General features: G+C 43.9%; 1 protein-coding gene and 1 long non-coding RNA gene across 5 annotated transcripts in view; one reads left to right on the forward strand and one right to left on the reverse strand.

Annotated features, from left to right (window-relative positions):
• LOC142069029 (uncharacterized) overlaps positions 1-19,026 on the forward strand; it is a 43,336-nt gene extending 24,310 nt beyond the window's left edge. Inside the window, exon 3 of the long non-coding RNA XR_012664890.1 lies at positions 18,555-19,026. This is a non-coding gene — a long non-coding RNA (uncharacterized LOC142069029). The remainder of the gene's footprint in view (positions 1-18,554) is intronic.
• ANKFN1 (ankyrin repeat and fibronectin type III domain containing 1) overlaps positions 13,902-20,804 on the reverse strand; it is a 302,026-nt gene continuing 295,123 nt past the window's right edge. For all 4 annotated transcript variants that reach the window (XM_048818066.2, XM_075119245.1, XM_075119244.1 and 1 more), the window contains one exon: positions 13,902-15,642. In XM_048818066.2, coding sequence (XP_048674023.1) covers positions 14,843-15,642 — 800 coding nt within the window. In that variant the 3' untranslated portion in view covers positions 13,902-14,842. The remainder of the gene's footprint in view (positions 15,643-20,804) is intronic.

The raw sequence follows: 20,804 nt of genomic DNA on the forward strand, positions 1-20,804 counted from the left end.
ACCCCCAGAGTCGGTGCCTATGGCATAAGCAGTGGGCTGCTGTGCCCATGGCACCAAATCCAAAGTGTGCTGAAGTTAGTGGATAGACTTCCATTGACTTCAATGGGCCTTGCTTGCCAAACAGCATTCAAGTCAGATGACTAGATTGTGATGAGTCAACGATGTGTGATTCAGCAAAACCGCTAATACAAGTTAACGCAGCCCTGTCAGAAACAGCTTTTTTAAATCTGGTGTTTCAAAGCTGCCCATGCCACGAGACTCCCAAGCAGAGTGAAAGCTCCCCTTTTAGGGCACACATCGCTACAATACAAACACGTCTTGCTTCCCGAGAATAATGCTAAGGACAGCCAGGGCTGCCAGCATCCTGATGGCCCCCAAAACGCTTTACAATATAATATGCAGGCCATACAGAGGGATCTCCTCGTCCCTTCCCAAAATGCAGTTATGCTGGGGGGTGAAATGTGGCAGCTGCCTGATAGCACTCAGCAACTCTTGCCCCAGGTAAGGTAGAGGACGTGAATGGGAATGCTATACATGGGAGCAATTTTAGAGAGGCAGGATGCAATTCCCCACATGGGCACTGCCATGCTTCAGGACAAGGGTAACACCCCCACACTCTTACAAAAAGTGCCAGAAGTTTCCTTAATGCCCACAATGTGCTCCCTAATATGACACCTCAAGGGTGTGTTTGAAAAGGAGAAACCAGCTGGAGGGCACACAGGGCAGTGCCAGCTTCCTCTGTTCTCCTTCCCTTACAGTACAGAAGACACTCTTACCTTGGGGTGGCTGGGGGACTCCCCTAGTGTTCTGGGTTTCCTCTGGCTCTCAGGTGGAAAGTCGCTATGCTCCTTCCAAAGGAAGCCATCTTAGAATCACATGAGGGGGCCCTAGCAATGCAGGTGCTTTATAGCCTCCCACAGCACCATGCAGTGGCATAAACACAGCGGTGCAGCTTACCAGGCACCTGAGTGAAGAGTGAAGCTGCAAAATGATTAGTATTTAGAGTGCAATGATGCCATACAAAGATGCCCATCAAGAATGGGGCCCTACTGTGCCAAGCATTGAACGCCCACACATGAAGAACGATTCTCAGCCCGGCAGCATTTATTTACAGCCTAGTATTAGATCTCTTCGGGTCTAGCGACTCTCTATAAATCTGCTTCCCTGGAAGAGTTCATCATTATGAGAGCTGTTAACATGCCAGAGGAAGGGTGGTCCAGTGGTGAGGGCTCTAGTGGAGACTTGAGTTTAATTCCCTGCTCTCCCACAAACTGCCTGTGTAACCCTGGGCAAGTCACTTAGCTTCCCAGTTCCTTATCTATAAAATTGGGATAACTGCACTTCTTTACCTGACACGTTATTGTGAGGCTAAACACAAATAAATCTTATTAAGATTGTGAAGTGCGTTGAAAAGCCCTAGACAAGAAATACGTATTATTATTTGAGCTGAGTCAATCCAGTATTTGATAATAGAGCCTTACATAAAAAGATATGATTGTTGAGACATAATGATACTTTGATGTGGGCTCGGCCCTCCATCCCATAGTGTCCCCTGTGACAGAGAGTAGACAGGACTCCTGTAACAAACACAAAGGGGCTCTTTTATTGAGGCTGCGGGGGAGCGGGAGGGAGAAGGGAGGTGGGGGAAGAACAGCTCCTTGCAGCTCTCTGGCTCTAGCCTGGACTGTGCAGTGTTACCACCAAGGGTCTGTCTAAATCCTGGCCCCAATTAAGTCATCATGGAATGAATTGCTGATCACACCGCACTTGCCCTCACTGACAGTCGGAATTAGTCCATAGTCCACGCTTTGCAAACGACATCACATTTTGAGAGGAAAAGTGGATTTGTGAGCAAGGTACTAGTCTGGGACTCAGGAGATTGACCATCTTACCTCAGACTGCCTGTGTGACCTTCGACAAGTCACTTACTCTGGGGCTTCAGTTGATCTGAAAAATGGGGAGAATGTTGCCTCTTCTGGCTGTTCAGAGGGTAAGCTGTTTGGGGCAGAGGCTGTTAAGATAGAGGAAACTGTGCAGTTAAGTGGGTTAGTTTCATATATATGAAGTCTAGGGAAAGGGTGCTGCAGAGTCCCTGGTCTGTCATACAGAGGCAGTTGGAACTGATCACTGAATAAAGAACTTCTCTTTCAAGCACTTGGGACCCAGAATGCATCTGAAGAAGTGGGTTTTTTACCTACGAAAGCTTATGCCCAAATAAATCTGTTAGTCTTCAAGGTGCCACCAGTCTCCTTGTTGTTTTTGGGTCCCAGATGATTTCTGAGCACGCCAACTGTCTTTTATTGTGTGTTTGCACAGCACCTAGCACAACAGTTCCCTAACCTTGGCCACACAACTAATTGTAGGCACTACGGTCATACAAATAGTTAATAATAATAATTGTCCTCTCAGCAATGAAAAACCTAATCGCAATAGTAGAGGCACTGTAGCAGCCTTGACAAATTCAGGACACTTACAAAACAGCCAGCAATACCGCTTGAAAATGCAGTAGTTAAAAAAAATCCATCTGTTTCAGCATCTTGCTTTGAGAATTCAGTAGTTGTAGTTCCATATTTCAGCTGTGCTACTGGTCAGCTAAGGGTGTGTCTACAGAGCAACTAGACCCGCACGGCTGGCCCGTGCCAGCCGACTCAGACTCACGGGGCTTGGGCTGTGGGGCTGTTTCATTGCTGTGTAGGCTTGGGCTGGAGCCCAGGATAACTTCTTGCATAACACAGGCCAGAGAATTTCACCCAGTAATTCTTCAGTCCAGTAGCCTGTGGCTGAACTGGACCATATCTTTTAGGAGGACATTCCACCTTGAGTCGCAAAATGAATTTTGCTCACAGGCATGGTCATGAAAAGCGAATAAAAGGGGGTGTGAGTGTGGGTAAAGGGAAATTCTATTATGAAGTGGCCAAAATGTTTAAAAATAACACCAGTCACCATTCAAGAACTCCAGTATAAATCCAGAATAACTCTATATACTGTCCTCATCACCGGGGTACCTAAATGCTTTTCAGCAGAACATGCTTGAAAACAATGAAATTAGTACAGATTAAAACCAGTGTAAATTAGAGGAGAATCTTGCTTTATAGCCTTCCCTGAATGACCAGCATTATTTTGGGAAGGTATTATTATTTCAAAGTATATTAGACTATCATGATAGGAGAAATACACTGTTTCAGTAAAAAAGAATTATACAAAAAAAACCAGGTGATTTTATTATTTAAAGGAGGTAAAAATCTTAACCCATCAACCTCAGCAGTGTCCCTTTAATATCAGATAAATATGTGCTGACATGACTATCCATGCGTGTGATTAATATAGAACGCTTGGCAGTATATACCAACGTGGGATCTAACTGTGGAATTGGGGCCTGATCTAAAGCCTGCTCAGACTCATTGACTTAAATAGGCTTTAGTTTGTGCTTCTGATGCATTAAATGTTCTTCTACAGGACAGTATCGTGCAAGGATATAATAAGCACATCTGTGACATCCGCCATTTTGGCTGGCCCGAGGGGTTGAACCAGAGATGTCTATGGGTATAGCTACACAGCCTGTAGCAGCGAGCCTCCCAGCCTGGGTCAACCACCCAGAGCCTGAGCCACAACATCTACCCAGCTATTTTCAGTGTGGTAGCACTCGCCCACGTTTGTGGTAGCTAAATTGCTCGCCTCTGAGACTGGGGTCCATAACAGACTTTCATCACACAATACTTGTTGAACAGTGGGTTATGGACTTCTTCTGCACACAGCAAGCTCAACCCAAGCATCTGAGGACACGTCTACACTGCAATAAAAAAAACCAACCCATTAGCACCAAGTCTTAGAGCCTGGGTCAATTGACTCGGACGCAGCTCACAGGGCTCAGGCTGAGGGGCTAAAAGTACCAGAGCAGACAGCTAGGGTCGGGCTGGCACCTGGGCTCTGAGACCCTCCCAGAGCCTGGGTTCCAGCCCAAGCCTGGACAGCTACACTGCAGTTTTTAGCCCCTCAGCCCAAACTCCGTGAACCTGAGCCAGCTGGCCTTTTAGTGCAGCGTAGAAGTCCCTTGAGGCCCACAGAAGTCTGAATGCAGGATAAAACCTCAGTTATGGGACCATCACCGTCTTGGATGAGACCCAGGTTTAAACCAGAGATCTTTCGACCTAGGAGCTCGAAGAACCAGGCTCTGTGAGTCAAGCACCGAGTGGACACAGGACACACACTGAAGTGTTGGTTGCACATATATACGCCTGGCCAAGGAGATGAGGGAGAGCTTAAAATGGCACAGGACTCTATGCACCTCTACAAGGCAGAGTGAAGTCAGTGGTACCCCACCTCGCCGCCCAGGACTGTTTCTAAAAGGTACCTGAAACTGCACTCTCCATGCATTTACAGTTGGTGCATCTTACACAAATCTGGAGACAAGTAGCCCAGAATGCTGCGTGCTGGAGCTGTGCCGGGGCTGAGTCCCCAGCCGTTGAAGGATCCCTGGTAAAACTCATGATGGGAGGTCAGGCTCAATGAAAGAGCCCCCAGTAGTTTCAGAAGGAACACCAGCACCTCTCCTGATGGGAGGTCACTCAATGAACACACCCCCGCTCCCCCCCCCCCCCCGCACTGGCAGCTGAATTCCAGTCTTTGGCTGAACTCCAGAAGATTAAAATAGAGTCCTTAGAATGTCACCTCTGCAGCACTGCCAGCCAGAGGCCTGACAATCCTGGGGTTGTACTCCAACATGAGTCCCTCGGGAGGCTTTGCCCGAACAGCTGAGGCACAGAGTAGGGCTAAGCAGTCAGGGTTATTGCTTGCGTGACTCAGACTCAAGGAAGAGCAGGCTCAGGATGGAGCCAGGAGAGAGAGAAGGGGCTCAGAACTAAACCACAGGCGTGTGATGGGGGCTGGAGCAAGGGTGACCCAGAAGAGTTTTTTTTGTTTTTAAACCCTTGTTTGGGGCCAGATTCAGAGCTGACCTACAGAGGTGTAACCATCAGCATCAATGTAGTCACCCCACGTAGTCCATTTGGCCCTTTGTTTGTGACCATTTGGGGAGAGAAGAGCAAGGGACACAAACAACACAAATAAAACAGCAACATTCTTCCCACTCAAACCAATCTAAAAGGAACCATGAAATGTTCCTCTCTGTCCTGCTCAAGCTGGGCTTGCTCCTCCCAGGGTGCAGATGACGTCCCCCTGCAGGACTAGTGAGCACGATGCTTTGTTATTCATGATCCAATACGGGGAAGCAAGATGAGGGGAGTGAGTGCTTTAGGGCCACAATTTTTCCACGGTATGCATCCGATGAAGTGAGCTGTAGCTCACGAAAGCTCATGCTCAAATAAATTGGTTAGTCTCTAAGGTGCCACAAGTACTCCTTTTCTTTTTGCGAATACAGACTAACACGGCTGTTCCTCTGAAACCAATTTTAAAAATGTGTGTCTAAAATTAGGCACTCAAGTGCATATGTAGTCACCTAAATAAAATGACCTGATTTACAAAGATGAGGAATGCCCCCAAACACCTTTGACTTCATGGGGAGCTGTAGAGGCTCAGCAGGGCTGGAAATCAGGCCACTTCTAGCTAGTCACCTACATACATATGGATTTAGGCACCTAATTTTAGGCACCCACATTTGAAAATTTTTGCCTCGGGGTGAGATTTTCAGATGTGCCTAAGTCACTTAAGTGCACAAGTCCCACAGACTTTCAGGCTAAAGTTCTATGCGAAGGGTTATTCCGAAGACAATCAAATATTTATTGACCGTTGGTTGAAAAGCTATAAGAAACCACCAGCATAATTAATAAAGTGTTTCTAATCTAACTGAATGTACCATCATTTAAAAAAAAATTCCAAAATAGCAATCCAGGATGCGGATGGTTTATTAATAAAGAGACACGTTTGTTTGTGTTTGAAAAAAATAACCTTTTATTTGAAGATAGAATTAAAAAATAAGGTAATAATTTGCTTGGACAGATGATAGTTTACATAGGAAAAGACAATGCAATTGGATAAGACAACAAAATGGTTATCTGTTGCTGTCAGAAGAGCAAGTCACAAACATGCCAATAAGAGTTTGTTATTTTTTTTCCAGTTGGTTCAAAAGCATTTCCGTAAAACAATGTACGACACAGAGGCAATTATAAAACAGCACTGTCCTTCCTCTTCAATAACCATGACAAACTTGCTGTAAAGTCTTATAAGAAGTGTAATGCTCACCTGGATATCTTCTTATACAAAGAAGAAATCTAAAATCCTGGTTAGCAAAAATGTACAAACAACCATACTCTAAAAATGCATGGTACATGCAAAAATGCACCAAAGTCGTTTAAACACAAGCAGACAAAATATTCCTTCTTGCTAGTGGTGGTGTTTTTCTAGTAAATCTCCTTTGTATTATTGTGACAGTAGTTTAATTACTCATTTTCGTGTAGCTTAGTACGTGTGATGAAATTGTTAATTCTCAGAAATTAAAATGTAAGGAAGGAGATATGATTGAGGATCATGTTTTACTTCACATGTTAAGAAGGTTTTTGGCCCGTTGTCTAACACCACTTTGGCTATGTTTTGTTGAAATATTTTCTAATGTATGAAAGTGCCCTAGGGTTTCCAATGGGATGTGAATGTTCTGACGCTTACAATGAGTTCACATGTCTTGGCTGAGTTAGGGGCACATGCTAAAGTGTACATTACCATATATACTTGTGCAGGAGCTAGACAGAGATGACAGATGGGCCAGTAGTTAGGGTGCTTGCCAGAGAGCTAGGTTCAATACACTGCTCTGCCACAGACTTCCTATGTGACCCTGGACAATTCACTTATTCCTCCTGTACAGTGGGGCTAATAGTACATGGAAGATTGTACGGTGCTCAGATATTATGGCATTTGGGGCCATCTGAGTACCTAAAATAAATATGCTGACCCCTCCATTGCAGAAACAATGATGACCTAAATAAGCACCAGTGTCCTATGTAGACATCAATCCCATTGTATTTCATTACTGTAAATGACAGTGTTCTCCTTTTCCTGCTTAAATGTTGCAAATTCAATCTTAATCCCCTTAAGTACTATCATATTGCTGTTACAGTGCTTTCCTGTGTCTTCTGAGGGGACATGTGAAGAGGAGAAGTGGAGTTACAACAGAAGAGTGTGCTTCTCTTTGACAGAGCAATTCCCTAGATAGGCAACGTCTGCCATCGCTCTTGACTACAACAACTGGATTATATTATACACCCACTGTGCTGGGGTCTACTATATTTTCACAACATGCTTTAAAAGCACAAATTCACACCAGAAACACACCCAGGTGCAGATTCTGTCTGCCATGTCATTGCACGTGCACACCTTCTAAAACAATAAGGCCTGCACAGCAGCCAGACTATCTGTCTGCCCTCCAGCCAGGTTCTTATATTGTCAATTGAGTGGCAGTCCTGGTGCCTGGATTTCAGCAGCCACTAGTGCATCCCTGTCCTATAAACAGAATGTATAGACTGAAACCACACTTTTCAAACCTGGGTTTTCAAAGCGTGGCTCATACACTCATATTGGGCACCTACAGTTAAGTGATCTGATTTTCAAAGTTATACCATATTTGCAATTTCCCTTGACTTCAGTGGGAGCTGTTTTTTCCCCCAGCACTCTGAAAATCAGATCACTTCTGTTTAGATGCCTGGCTATAGGGATATGAGCCAAATTGTGGCCACCCAGGTTTGAAAGTTTTGGCCTAAGAAGAAATTGCTTTCCTTATATGCCCGATGACCACTGTGCACTGATTGTATGACCCACATATATGATGACCTGATAGTGGTCACTCAGCAGATCTGTGGGATGATACTTGAAGATTATACACAAGTATAGATGGTAGTTAGGATTATACACATGTATATATGGTAACACTTTTTTTTAAAATTAGGGAAGAATAAAGGCTCTGGAAATGTGATTTAAAACAGCTTATGTGAGTTGCAAGAATGCAACAGCACTTGCCTTCTAAAACTCAAAAAGAACTAGGTTTCCATGATATCTGATCAGACAAAAATAGTATTCCATGTAAAGAACATTTTGAGGACTATGATTCACTCGAATAGATCTAATATTTCTTATCTGACCAATTATTTTTCTAAAATAGTATTTAACAAATTTGAAGTTATCAAAAATACCTGTAGTCTCGAAAATTATTTTCATTTTCTATTTTACTTAATATATATGCCTCTTCCAGTAATTATTCAAGAAGCATGAGTCAAAACACACTCATTTATTCTTGGCTCATGGCCATCCTCAACATATATTTTGATAGTTTCAAACAGTTTATAGATACATATGCATGAAAATAGTGTAGTGTAAGGTCCCTTGATCACACTTAACAGAGCATATATTGTGCATCTGTATATTTACAAAGATTTAAAGCACACAAAATTGTGCATTATACTATACCAAAGTTTAAACTTTAACATACACTCGGTTGCATATATAGCAACGGGTTACAATAAAAATCTGAACAAAGACAACCAATAAACAGCCAAATTGCTATGTACAAACAAGGCAGGAAGCAATTAAACACTGCCTTGCTCATTTCACTTAAATTACTTTTTCTCTGGGGGAAAAAAAGCAGCCTTTAATTCTTTTTCAATTAAAAAAGCTGGGACCAAATTCTTCCCAGGGGCAAGCCCATGCAACTCCCATTGCATTTAACGGAGGATGCATTTGTAAGGGAATAAAAGTTGGTCCTTTCTCTTTTTTAATGTAGTGTTTAATTATGAAATAGTTGCCTCTGTCACAATACACAGCACGGCAGCACTGAGGGCTGTATCCTTCAGCCCTTTCCTCTGGCAAAACTCCCATTGACTTCAAGAAGGATTTTGCCTGAGATAAGTGCCCTAGTTCACCTCTGACTTGTACCAGCTTTGCACAGGTATAACTCCAGTGGGTTCACGGTGAATCCTTTGTGCCAGATCCTCAGCTGGTGTATCAGCATAGCACCTTTGGAGTCAATGGAGCTATGCTCATTTATGCCATTGAGGGCCTGGCCCAGCTTCAGTGGGACTACACTTGATTTATGCTGGTATCAAAAAAAGAGGGAAATTAGGCCCAAGAAGCATATGAGTGGGCCCAAACTGATCTTTATATAAATCAAAATGCAATGCAAGACGTCTGTGCCCTTTAGCAAAAAATTTGCCACTGGGCTGCTGGTTAAATAACCTTAGTTCACAGTTTGAAGGAAGAATAGCAGTAAATTAATCACATTTTTTTATTTCTAGAGAAACTAAATATTAACTTTTGTCCCCCAGAATTAATGAATAATAAAAACATAAGGCAATGATGACAAAAGAAAACAAAACAATATCCCTCTTTCTTCCTAGCAAAATAGGAGATTTTCTGCAGTCAAGTGATAAGAAAAAACAAATAACGCTACACTGTCCTGTCATAAGATGACCAACTTGAAGGCTAAATCTTACCCCAGCTGCAGTGATGCATAAAAGCAGGGCAAAAAGGTTATAGGTGGGCTCTTCTTTCACTCAAGAAGTAGGGTGTGCTAGAAGACACAACGTAAAGGCTCATGTACATCAGTTTTGAGAGTCATGATCTGTGGGTTAGTAAGAGGCATAACTAGCTTCTGGCTACATGTCGGGCCTTATCCAAAACCCATTAAAGTCAACGGAAAGACTACCATGGTCATTGCAAGCACTAGCTGGCAGCAGGTATGGCTGCCTTTTGTTCCTGCACAGAGGCGCGGCAAAGCATGCATTAGAGCACTTTTCCTGGATCACCTCAGGGAATCTTGCTCTGACTTTTTGCAGAGGATGTCACGGGCCCGCACCCCTACTTCCCCTCTCTGAGTCAGCGAGGGCAGGATTTAGCCTTGTTAATCCTCCTCAGTGGAAGCAGAAGAGAAAAAAATATATATATACAGAGGGAGATACAGAAGTATTCTTACTACTTGTGTGCTGCTGTAGTGGAAAAAACGGAGACCAAAACTTGATGAAATCGGCGTTGTATGAAAATTCAAGGCCCTTTTCTAAAAATACTTTTTGCTGATGGCAAAGTTCAACACCTCAGAGAAACTCTGAATCAAAAACTTAGAATAAGTTTCCAGACTGTACAGCATATTTTCAAATACACTACACCCTTGTTGTTTGTAAGGCTGCATTGAAATTTTACATAACAGTCATGAGCCATGTGTTTAAACATCTTAAAAGAGTTGACCAGCAACTTAATGCATTTCTTTATAACCCACTGAACGTAAAGATGCACCATCTCTTTCCAAAACATTGCTCTTTAAATACTCCAAACATAAACGTTCGGGATAAAATATTCCATTCCCTCCTCCCCCACATCACTGGCTCTATTTTAAAATATTTACACTACAGCAATGAAGTAATAATTTATAGCTTTCTGTGCGTGCGCCCTTGCTGCATGGCAAATCCAATCGTTAATTAGTGTGTAGAGGCTAATTCAAAGAGCAAACATGCAAGCACAGGAGAGAGATACACTTAGCCATAGGTCTTTTGAGACAACTTGTCAATGCGCAGGCCACCTTCTTGCAGATGCAGTATCTTCCTAGTTATACACTTAGCTACCTAATTGCCAGCGCAAATTAGAAAGTTAGACATGCACCCATGCAGACTTGGGCCCGCAATTCATTTGTGGGTGCACCAGGTGCAGGCACACATAAGGTTTGCAAACAGGAAGGGTTACACTCAGCCCAAGTGAAAATACTCTCCTTCGTGGGCAAATCAGAATGAATGTCGGGTACCTGATTTTATAGCAGCAATCCAGTTAGCTATCTGGATGCGTGTGAATCTTGAATGCCCGTTGAAGGCCAGGTCTTCAGCTGGTGTCAGTAGGCACAGCCCTAGTGACTTTAATGGAGCTATGCTCACTTATACCAGAGGAGGATGTGACCCATGAAATTCAGCTGAATCGTAGGCATTGAACCTTGGCCTTTTATATATCTGTGCACGATTCTTAGAGGGGAAACTGAGTTCCACTGGGTGTGCTGTCGAATGGTTAGAACAAGGAACTGGGATTCATCATTAGGTTTTATTCTTGATTTTAAGGCTTTATTCTGAGCTCTATTATCATTTTGTGGCCTTGGAAAAGTCACTTAGCCTTCCTGTGCCTTGATTTACCTAACTGTAAATTGAGGTTAAGATTTACCTACTTCACAGGGGTCTCTTTTGAATCATAATCGCTTGTGAAAGGATTTGGAAGATCCTGCCATGAAAGGTGCTATAGAAGTGCAAAGTATTATGATTATAACTGTATTTTGTTCTCTAATACAGAAAGGCACATTTTCCCTACGGTTTATTGCGCTGGGCACTTATTAACATTCTTATAAGGGACTCAATGACTCACTTGATGGCCAGGGATGGTGATTAGTAGGACACGTACTCCACCCAAATGACGCCCCCAAAGTCTTCCCACTGAAAGTACTTATACCCAGTACCTATCACTCACTGCTTCGACAGTTCGGCTGGTCTGTTTCAAAATGAAGTGATGACATGTGGTTGTACTTCTGAAAGTTAAAGTATGTGTGAGAACCTCGGCGTGGAGGTAATGGGATGAAGGAACTGTGCATTGATTAATGTTATTTAAACAGTGTTACCTATAGCAACATTGGAATGAAGATGGGGGCTGAATCGTGAGCTGGATTGCAATCTTCAGGCCAAATTCTTTGCTGGTGTAAATAGGACAGGCTCCATTAAAGTTAACCCTTTCACACCAGCAGAGAAGTTGGCCCTGGGAATTTTATTAGAGGAAGGGCTGCTTCTGGAAAATCAAACAGCAGGGGTAGACCAAAAAAAAAGGGGGTGGGCAGTTTTCCATCTATGTCTGACTAGCAGGGTGTGGCCTGTTCTTTCTGATGTGGACCTTGGTACCTCCAGTCCTAAGGTTGCCATATCCTTGGAGAGCCAGAGCAAGGTGAGGTGGTTTTCGATTTAGGAAAGCAGTTCTCTAGCAAGGCCTATGTAACATCTCTTTTTACCACATCGTAGTCTGCAGAAAGCTTCGGGCCTAGTATTTCACTATTATGAAACACCTTCTGTGGCAGTAGCACTGAGAGGCCATTGGGCCAGGCACTATATTTTGCACAGTTGCATGTTTTGCCTGCAATTCAAAAGCACCAGATTGTCCTGGTCTGTCTTGATAGGGGCATTATACCAGTGACCGTGGGTCAACGTAACAAGCTGGTACTGACTTTGCTGACAGTAGACATCACCAATTTTTGGTTCTGTGGTACACTTTTTAGTTGCATCAGGATTTCCCCTCCCATGTGAGATAAAACCTACAATTCATACAATTCCAACTAAAGATTGGCACCTGGATTCTTCACCCCCTTCTCCCCACTAGAATTTTCAATGTGGGTCTGATCCAAAGTCATTGAACTCAATGGGAGTCTTCCCATCCTCATTGAGCCTGATTGAATACGTTTCCGGTGTGATGCATCAGGAGTTACATATACAATTTCCACTTCTAATAAGAGGAATTACATATTTAAACCCTTCAAAGAAACTGAGCTCCCTTATATCAGAGCAAAGACTCTTTTCTTGGCTTCCACACACCAACCGAGTATAAAATGGCAAATAACTTCAATTTTTGAATTTATGGATTGGGTGCTAAGCATTAGGGGGATTTTAATAGCACTGGGGATAGGAATGTGGTATTTTAATATGGCCCACAGATCATGGGGCAAATCCTTACCTTTATATTGAATTCAAGTCTCTTTATTGGAGGCCTTACAACTTATCCATGTGGAATTTAAAACACTGAAACGGAGAAGGCTGGGCATACATGGAATGAGGGAATTTAACCCACAGGAAGATGGCCTATAAAATTAAACTTCAAGAGCTGTGTAAGAAAAAATAGAAGTCAAATGCTTGTGCAACAGCTGGGGTGGAGGTGTCTCTCCCCTTTAATTAATTTCTCCAAGTCTTAAAGATATACGTAGTAACATGACCCAAGAGTTACACCTCTGATTAATATGGATTTAGTTTTCAAGGACATATTCTGGAGGGTGAGAGTACTGTGGTCCTTATTTCAGCTGGAAGTGACATATCAATGGTGGATTTGATGTGTCCTTAAGAAATGGGGCATTTCAAGTCAATCTTTTTTCTCCTGTTAATGATATTGATATTTACATAGTGATCAGAGATGAGGCCTGAACCAAAATCTTTGATGCAAACTGCCCCCCAATTTTTCCCTAATCTAGTTCCAACTCAGAATTACCATAATGGTCTAAATCTAAAACCACTGATCCAAACAACCCTGAAGTTTGGAGGGGGTATTTGGAAAAAAAGAAAAGGGTCTGGATCTGAATTTTATGGTTTAGATCAGGAGTCTCAAACTCAAATGACCACGAGGGCCACATGAGAACTAGTACGTTGGCCCCAGGGCTACACCACTGACCCCCGCCCTGCTGCCCCAGCCCCACCCCCATTCCAACCCCTTCCCTGAAATCCCCACCCCAACTCCGCCCCCAGGGGGTGCAGGAGGGGTGCGGCAGGGGGTTTAGGGCAGGGGGTCGGGGTGCAGGAGGGGTGTGGGGTGCAGCAGGGGGCTCAGGACAGGGGGTTTGGCTGCAGGAGAGGTTCGGGGGGCAGGTCCAGCCCGGCACGCTCCGGGGGCAGGGCAGTCTCCCTGCCTGCCTGCCCTGCCCCTGCGCCGCTCTGGGAAGCGGCTGGGACCTGGGGGGGGCACAGGGGTCTGTGTGTTGCCCTGGCCGCTCCTCCAGGTACCTCCCCAGAAGCTCCCATTGGCTGGAGTTCCCGTTCCCGGCCAATGGGAGCTTCGGGGGAGGTACCTGGAGGAGCAGCCAGGGCAACACACAGACCCCTGTGCCCCCCCCAGGTCCCAGCCGCTTCCCAGAGCGGCGCGGGGGCAGGGCAGGCAGGCAGGGAGCCTGCCCTGCCCCCGGTGCGCACCAGGCCAGAGCTGCTCTTGGTAAATGCTGGGGGGAGGTGGGGGTGCCGCGGGGAGCTGGCAGGCCGCAGAAAATAACCCCGCAGGCCGTGTGTTTGAGACCCCTGGTTTAGATCCACCTCCCATGGCAATCTGAGATTGCCTATAACAGGATGAATTTCATCCCCATGCAGAGGGCTAGAGAAACTCCTGTGGCTACCTATGATTCATTCACTAGTCAGGCCAGCTACAGCAAACCCCGCCAATACCCTCTGCTCTTGATCTAGAAGGATTCTCTCTCATCTAGGGCTGCGGAATAAGTTGGTATTTATGTTCTTTTAAATCTAAGCCTTTGAAACAAAGCCTCCTATGCTAGCAATTGTACTGGGCTATGCCAGTGTTTACAGTTGGCACTAATTTTTTGTGATAGACACACTGAAATGGCCAGAAGCTGTGGCATTTTCATTCACCAGAGCACTCAGTGCTTTACTTGTATTCCAGCCAAATCCACACAAAGTGCATGTTGGGAAGTGGAAATATTTATAGCAAAAAAAAAAAAAAAGTAATAAAAGCTTAGGACCACATTTTTAAAGTGACTTTAACCAGCTTCCCCCAAATTTTGCAGGCAAAATCATATGTGCCTGAAATTCTGCATGCCCAGACATTGGTGTGAGTAATTAAGCAAATTTCAATGCCCAACTATCTGATTTGTCACCATGCAGCATTAAGTTAGATGGTAAATGTTTATTATTTACACCTGCAAAATTGCAGATGCGAGTGATTTGGCATGCGCTTTTGGGAATACCCATTTAAGGCCAGATCCTCAGCTGGTAAAGGAAGTGGAACGAGACGCCCATTGAGGATCTGCATTTTAAAGGTCTTTTTGAAAATATGGTCCTAAATTCAGAATGCTCACAAGGCCATTTTGGGGGCGGTGCGAGGCAGTGCAATGACCCAGTGCAAACTCCTAAAGCGTGCTACTGAATACTTCAGAGATGGGAGAATTCGATTGATCATCCAAACCCATTTCCTGTCCCGTGGTATCGTGCAAATCTCCATGTTCTACGGACTGCATACTCAGGGCCCAGGGCTTGCCCTCTTCGCCTGATAACGTGGTTTTGTAGGGCTCTACGTATATCCTACGGATATTCTGCCTTGATTCATGGTACTTGCCTTTCCCATCTTCTGGGAGGCTCGAAGCATGAGGTAAGAAAGCGCTCCGAGGACAATCGACGGGAATCCTTATTTGGTGGCTGGAGGTAGGCTCCTGTGATAATTCCGTGGCTCGTGTGAGATGCTGTGTGTACACGCCTTCGGAAAGAGAGGCGGGCTGCGTCTCACTGTGCACTCGCAGCCAGCGATGGTGCCGGCTGAAGTAGTTATAGTGCTGATGTTTCCCTAGCTTTGTTTTTTTCCCCAAGAAACTCAAAGGCTGCCTGGAGCTGGAAGTCTTGTCCAGGCTTTTTGATGTGAACCCTCCCATGGTCAGACTGTTCATGTACTCCGTGCAGTATTCGGCATCGGCATCCAAGTCACTGCCCCCTTTCGGGTCTTCTTTCAAAGTCAGGTGAGGCTTCATATCATGGACCTGGAGGACATCAGGTGCACTGCCGCCCAGGCCACCCGCTGCCTGTTGGGATATGTCATGTGAGGATGAATAAACCAAATCCAGTTCTCTGGGGCTCAATGCATCACTGGAATCATAGTCGCTGTCGGTTGGAAGAAACACTTCAGAGCAGCCCTCTTCGTCCGAGCAGGGCTGGGAATCTGAAAATCGAAGACTCATTAAAACCGAATAACCACTAACATGACACACAGCCCCACTTAAAAGAACTGCTTAATACACTTAACATATTTTCTTAACTCGGGAGCAAAATGAATATCAGACACGTTTCTGGCAACCTCTGTGTATTTCCATTGTGGAATTTTCCATGGGGCCAGGTGACAGTTGCCAAGAGGAGATGGTTGTGGTGGATTGATGGGCGTGCTAGCCAGGAGATAACGTCACAGTAAGAAACAGGAAGGGAAGAAAGGACTAATGAAGTGATGGGAGGTGAGCAAAGGGGAAGAACTGGGGTTGAGATGAAATTTTAAAGTAATCTTGTTTTCTGAGTTTCCAACTGAATTTCATGGAGATTGAAATTTTGGATTTTGAGAAACTGTAACCCAAATTCTATCCGCTGTTAAGCAGTGAATTGATTTAAACCTGTGTAATCCAGAGCAGGATGTGGCCTTACCGGTCTTTAACAGGCATGGAGAAAAGATATAGAGCTGCAAGAGCAAAGTCTGCCCTTTTGAAGGAATGTTTATCCAGATCCCAAACTGACAAATTTAATCCACATGTGAATTTATTAATCAAAGTTCAGACTGGCTTCCGCACCGACGTCATTGCCATTCTTTTGTCATGGCAGCATTAGGGCCAAGTTCTGCAGGAACGTAAATAGCGGTGGACGTGACCTCATGGGTCCGATTCTCTGCTGCCCTCTATAGGGGTCGTCAGTTACACCAGAACAAAGCAAGCACAGAGTTGGTATAAAATAATGCCCACTACTCACCTTGCATTGGTGTACATGACCATATACGAGGCGCAGGGCAATAATGAATCAGGCCCACCTAGGGGACACATTATGCTCTTAGATACATGGTGTTAATGCTAAGTATCTCCACCTAATCCAAGAGGATTATTCTGCATTTGCACCATGTTATTCAAAGGAGAATTTGGCCTAGAGAGAGACCATGAAATCAAAGGAGAACATTAATAATATAATGGATTAAATCAAAGTCAGGGACACATGCTTCTATAAAGGCCACAGTTTCCACCCAAATTCTCTGGGCTTTTTTTTTTTTTTTGCTTTTACTTGAATAGGAGCAGATTTATTTGGTTTTCTTGACAGTAGGAAACTGCCATTTAGAAGTAAAAATAAATTATTATGACCAAAAAGGCTGTGGCAGTTGTTCCATGCAGCATCTGCAGCTTTTGTTTCTACCATGTCATTAACTCATTGCTTAATGACAGCTCAGCAGAACAGTGATTTATTTTTCCCCCGAAGTCCTTATTCTATTAATGAAACAGGCACTGTCATTTAATTTGCCTCCAATTTTCTTTGCTGCAATCCATTTATTTCATCGATTTAATTTTCCAGCTATTCAGAGCAGCGATAGCAGCCAATGAAGTGGGTATAGCATTTTACTAATTTGCTTAATTTTATATTCTTAAAGGGTCCATCTCAGATCACTTGGGACACCGAGCCATCTGAAAACAACAATTAAACCAAACTGGACCCAATGGCTCAGAAAGTCAGCTGCTTCGTTAATACAAAACCAGATGAGCATAGGAAAGAAATAGTGCAAAAAGAAAGAGTTGTCAAAGGATGGGAGGAAAATATGATCCGAGATGAACATGGAACAGTTGACCGCAATGTTCTGAAATGTTCTTTGATGCCTCTGTGGAGCACTAAATCCTCAGACATGATAAGAGACATCCTGGGCTCACTATTCCTCAGCCACTTATATTTCATATTTTGCAGTTCACAGGACTTAATCATCATGAATGAAATTCATGCGTATGCATACCAGCCCAGGGATAGCACACCACTTATGTCCTCAAAACAGACCTAAGAGACGCAAAGATCTTGTGCTGGCCATGTGCAGAAGGATGAATTTAATTCTGGAATACTTCGCGTTGATATTGTTGCATATATGTTGCATACGTTGTACAAACATTAATTACTCTTCACAAAAGCCCTATGGGATAGCTACTGCAGGTTAATATCTTCACTTTACAGATGGGGAAACTGAGGCAGAGAGACAAAGTGATTTGTCCACAATCACATAGCAAGTGGCAGAACAGAAACCAGAACTGCCAATGCTGCCATCCCCACAGGCTACACTACCTCCCAAGTACAGCATCAAATGCAGTATGGCCTGAATATAATGCGTATGTTGGATTTAGCACGCAGTGGTGTGGGTGGCCTGGTATGTACAGGAGGTCAGACTAGGTGATCTAGTGAGCCTTTCTGGCCTTAAACTCGATAGCTATGAATGTGGGGCTGCTCAGTGATTAGTATTGACCTGTACGCTGAGATGTGTTTTGCGTATGGGATTCCTGAACTGGAGGGTTGGTATGTTGGAAAGGAGCAGACACTTTCAGCACACTCTCTGACAATCATGCACCAGTGACTGCAAGCCATTTATGGGTCTAAATGCCACCCATACAATGGAGCAACCATTGCAAGGGCTTTCTCCTAGATGGCCTGGCTGACTGGCTGGGCAAAACCAGTCTGAGGCAAAAGGAAGGCTTCACAGCTAGGCCCTGTAACAAAAAAATTGAGCAATCGAATATAGAAACTAGGCTCAGGTGACACAGGGAAGATGGGGCTTTGAGAAAAGGGAATTTCCCAAGAAGGGGAAGATTCTGGGAGACTAATGCAGTGTGAAATTTTTCTGTATGATTTTTCCAGTCAGAACAACTTTTTGTTTTGAAATTTCCTTCAATTTTATTTACCACCCTTACCTTTTAAACATGCTCAAAACTGAAACAGAAGGTTTAGTTTGGGTCAGATAAAATGTTTTGTTTGACCTGAAACAATCTTTTAAACAAACTTTTTGGTGAGCCAAAATTTTTGAAAAGTTTTTATTTTGGGTTGACCTGAAACAATTGTTTGATTTTCATTTTTCAGAACTGCCAGCCAAACAAAACATTAGCTTTCCACACAGCTCTAAGGGAGATATACTTGCTGGAAGGCAAGGGAAGACCAAGCTGGGTCCCAAGAGCTATGGGACTTGCTAAAAGAAGGTGAGTTAGTGTACTTGGACTTTTGACAAGGTCCCTCACCAAAGGCTCTTAGGCGAAGTAAGCAGTCATGAGATAAGAGGGAAGTCCTCTCGTGGATCAGTATCTGGTTAAAAGGTAGGAAACAAAGGGTAGGAATAAATGGTTAGTTTTCAGAATGGATAGAGATAAATAGTGGTGTCCTCCAGGGGTCTCTACTGGGACCAGTATTGTTCAACATATTTATAAATGATCTGGAAAAAGGGGTAAACAGAGGTGGCAAAATTTGAAGACAAAACAAAATTACTCAAGGTAGTTAAGTCCGAAGCAGACTGTGAAGAGAGACAAAGGAATCTCAAAAAAGGGTGACTTGGTAACAAAATGGCAGATTAAATTCAATATTGATAAATGCAAAGTAATGCATGTTGGAAAACATAATCCCAACTATACATACAAAATGATGGAGTCTAAATTGGCTGTTAACACTCAAGGAAGAGATCTTGGGGTCATTGTGGATAGTTCTCTGAAAACATCCCCTCATGTGCAGCAGCAGTCAAAAAGGCTAAAAGAATGTTAGGAACCATAAGGAAAGGGTTAGATAACAAGACAGAAAATATTATAATGCTGCTCTATAAATCCATGGTACACCTCCATCTTGAATACTGCATGCAGATCTGGATGATCCATCTCAAAAAAGATATATTGGAACTAAAAAAGATACAAAGAAGTGCAACTAAAATGATTAGGGGTATGGAACAGCTTCCGAATGAGGAGAGATTAAAAAGACTAGGACTTTTCATCTTGGAAAAGAGATGATAAAGGGGGGATAAGATAGAGGTCTATAAAAGATTGACTGGTGTGGAGAAAGTGAATAAGGAAATGTTATTTGCTCCTTCACACAACACAAGAACTAGGGTCACCCAATGAAATTAATAGGCAGCAGGTTTAAAACAAATAAAGGAAGTACTTCTTCACACAACACACAGTCAACTCTTTGCCAGGAACTCTTTGCCAGGGCCCATGTTGTTAACAGGATGTGAGAACTAGATAAGTTCATGGAGGATAGGTCCACCGATGGCTATTAGCCAGGATGAACAGGGATGTAATACCATGCTCTCAGTGTCCCTAGCCTCTGTTCACCAGAAGCTGGGAGTGGGCGACAGGGGATGGATCACTCGGTGATTGCCTATTCTGTTCATTCCCTCTGAAGCACCTGGCATTGGCCACTGCTGGAAGGCAGGATACTGAGCTAGATGGACCATTGGTCTGACGCACTAAGAGTTGGGTCTTATGAGTTGGGTCTGTTTTATTCTTGTAACTCAAGAAGCATGCTAGCTTAATTTATCTTGTAATGAAGTACAGCGTTAGATGAGACTAAATTTGTGTTTTCTCTGTTTGTTGTTTTGAAACCATTTTCTCTAATGCTTTGTTCCATTTACTAATAAACATGCTTGTTTTAAGAAGGCTGTTGGTTGCTATTTCACTGGTCATGGACTCCTGAAGTGAAGAAATGCAGGTATCCAGTGGGTTTTGCATGATAATAAACAGTTGTCATAGAGAGGGTGTTGTACCCAGATCCCAGTCGAAGAGTGGGAGAGTTGTGAATTCCACCCCAAGACAGGTAAGGGCATGAGGCTTAACACCCAAGGAGACAGGTGTGGGGTGGAGCACTGATGGAGACTGGAAAGGGGCCAAAGGTGCAAGCAGGCCCATAACTGTGACACCAAATAATTTGGTTACAAGAACAGAACCAAGGGAACAGAACATTGGTAGGCTATAGGCCAGAGATTGGCAACCTTTGGCATGCAGCCCATCAGGGAAATCCTCTGGCGGGCCTGGATGGTTTGTTTACTTGCAGCGTCTGCAGGTTCGGCCGTTCGCAGTTCCCACTGGCTGTGGTTCGCCGTTCCAGGCCAATGGGGGCTGCGGGAAGTGGTGTGGGCTGAGGGATGTGCACGCATGTATTTATTGTTTTGTATTGTCTGGTTCACTTCTTGTGGGGACTGCAGAAAATGGGAGTGACAGTGATTCATTGCTCCCTGAAGCCAAAGGGAGTCCTTCTGCTTACTTCACTGGGCGTTGGGTCAGGCCCGAAGCCAAGGACTTGAATGCAGAGAAAGTGATGTCTAGGCTGCCAGTCTGGGGAAGGCATTCCATG

The sequence above is a fragment of the Caretta caretta genome, chromosome 14, assembly GCF_965140235.1.
Source record: "Caretta caretta isolate rCarCar2 chromosome 14, rCarCar1.hap1, whole genome shotgun sequence".
In the NCBI taxonomy this organism is placed as follows: Eukaryota; Metazoa; Chordata; order Testudines; family Cheloniidae; genus Caretta; species Caretta caretta.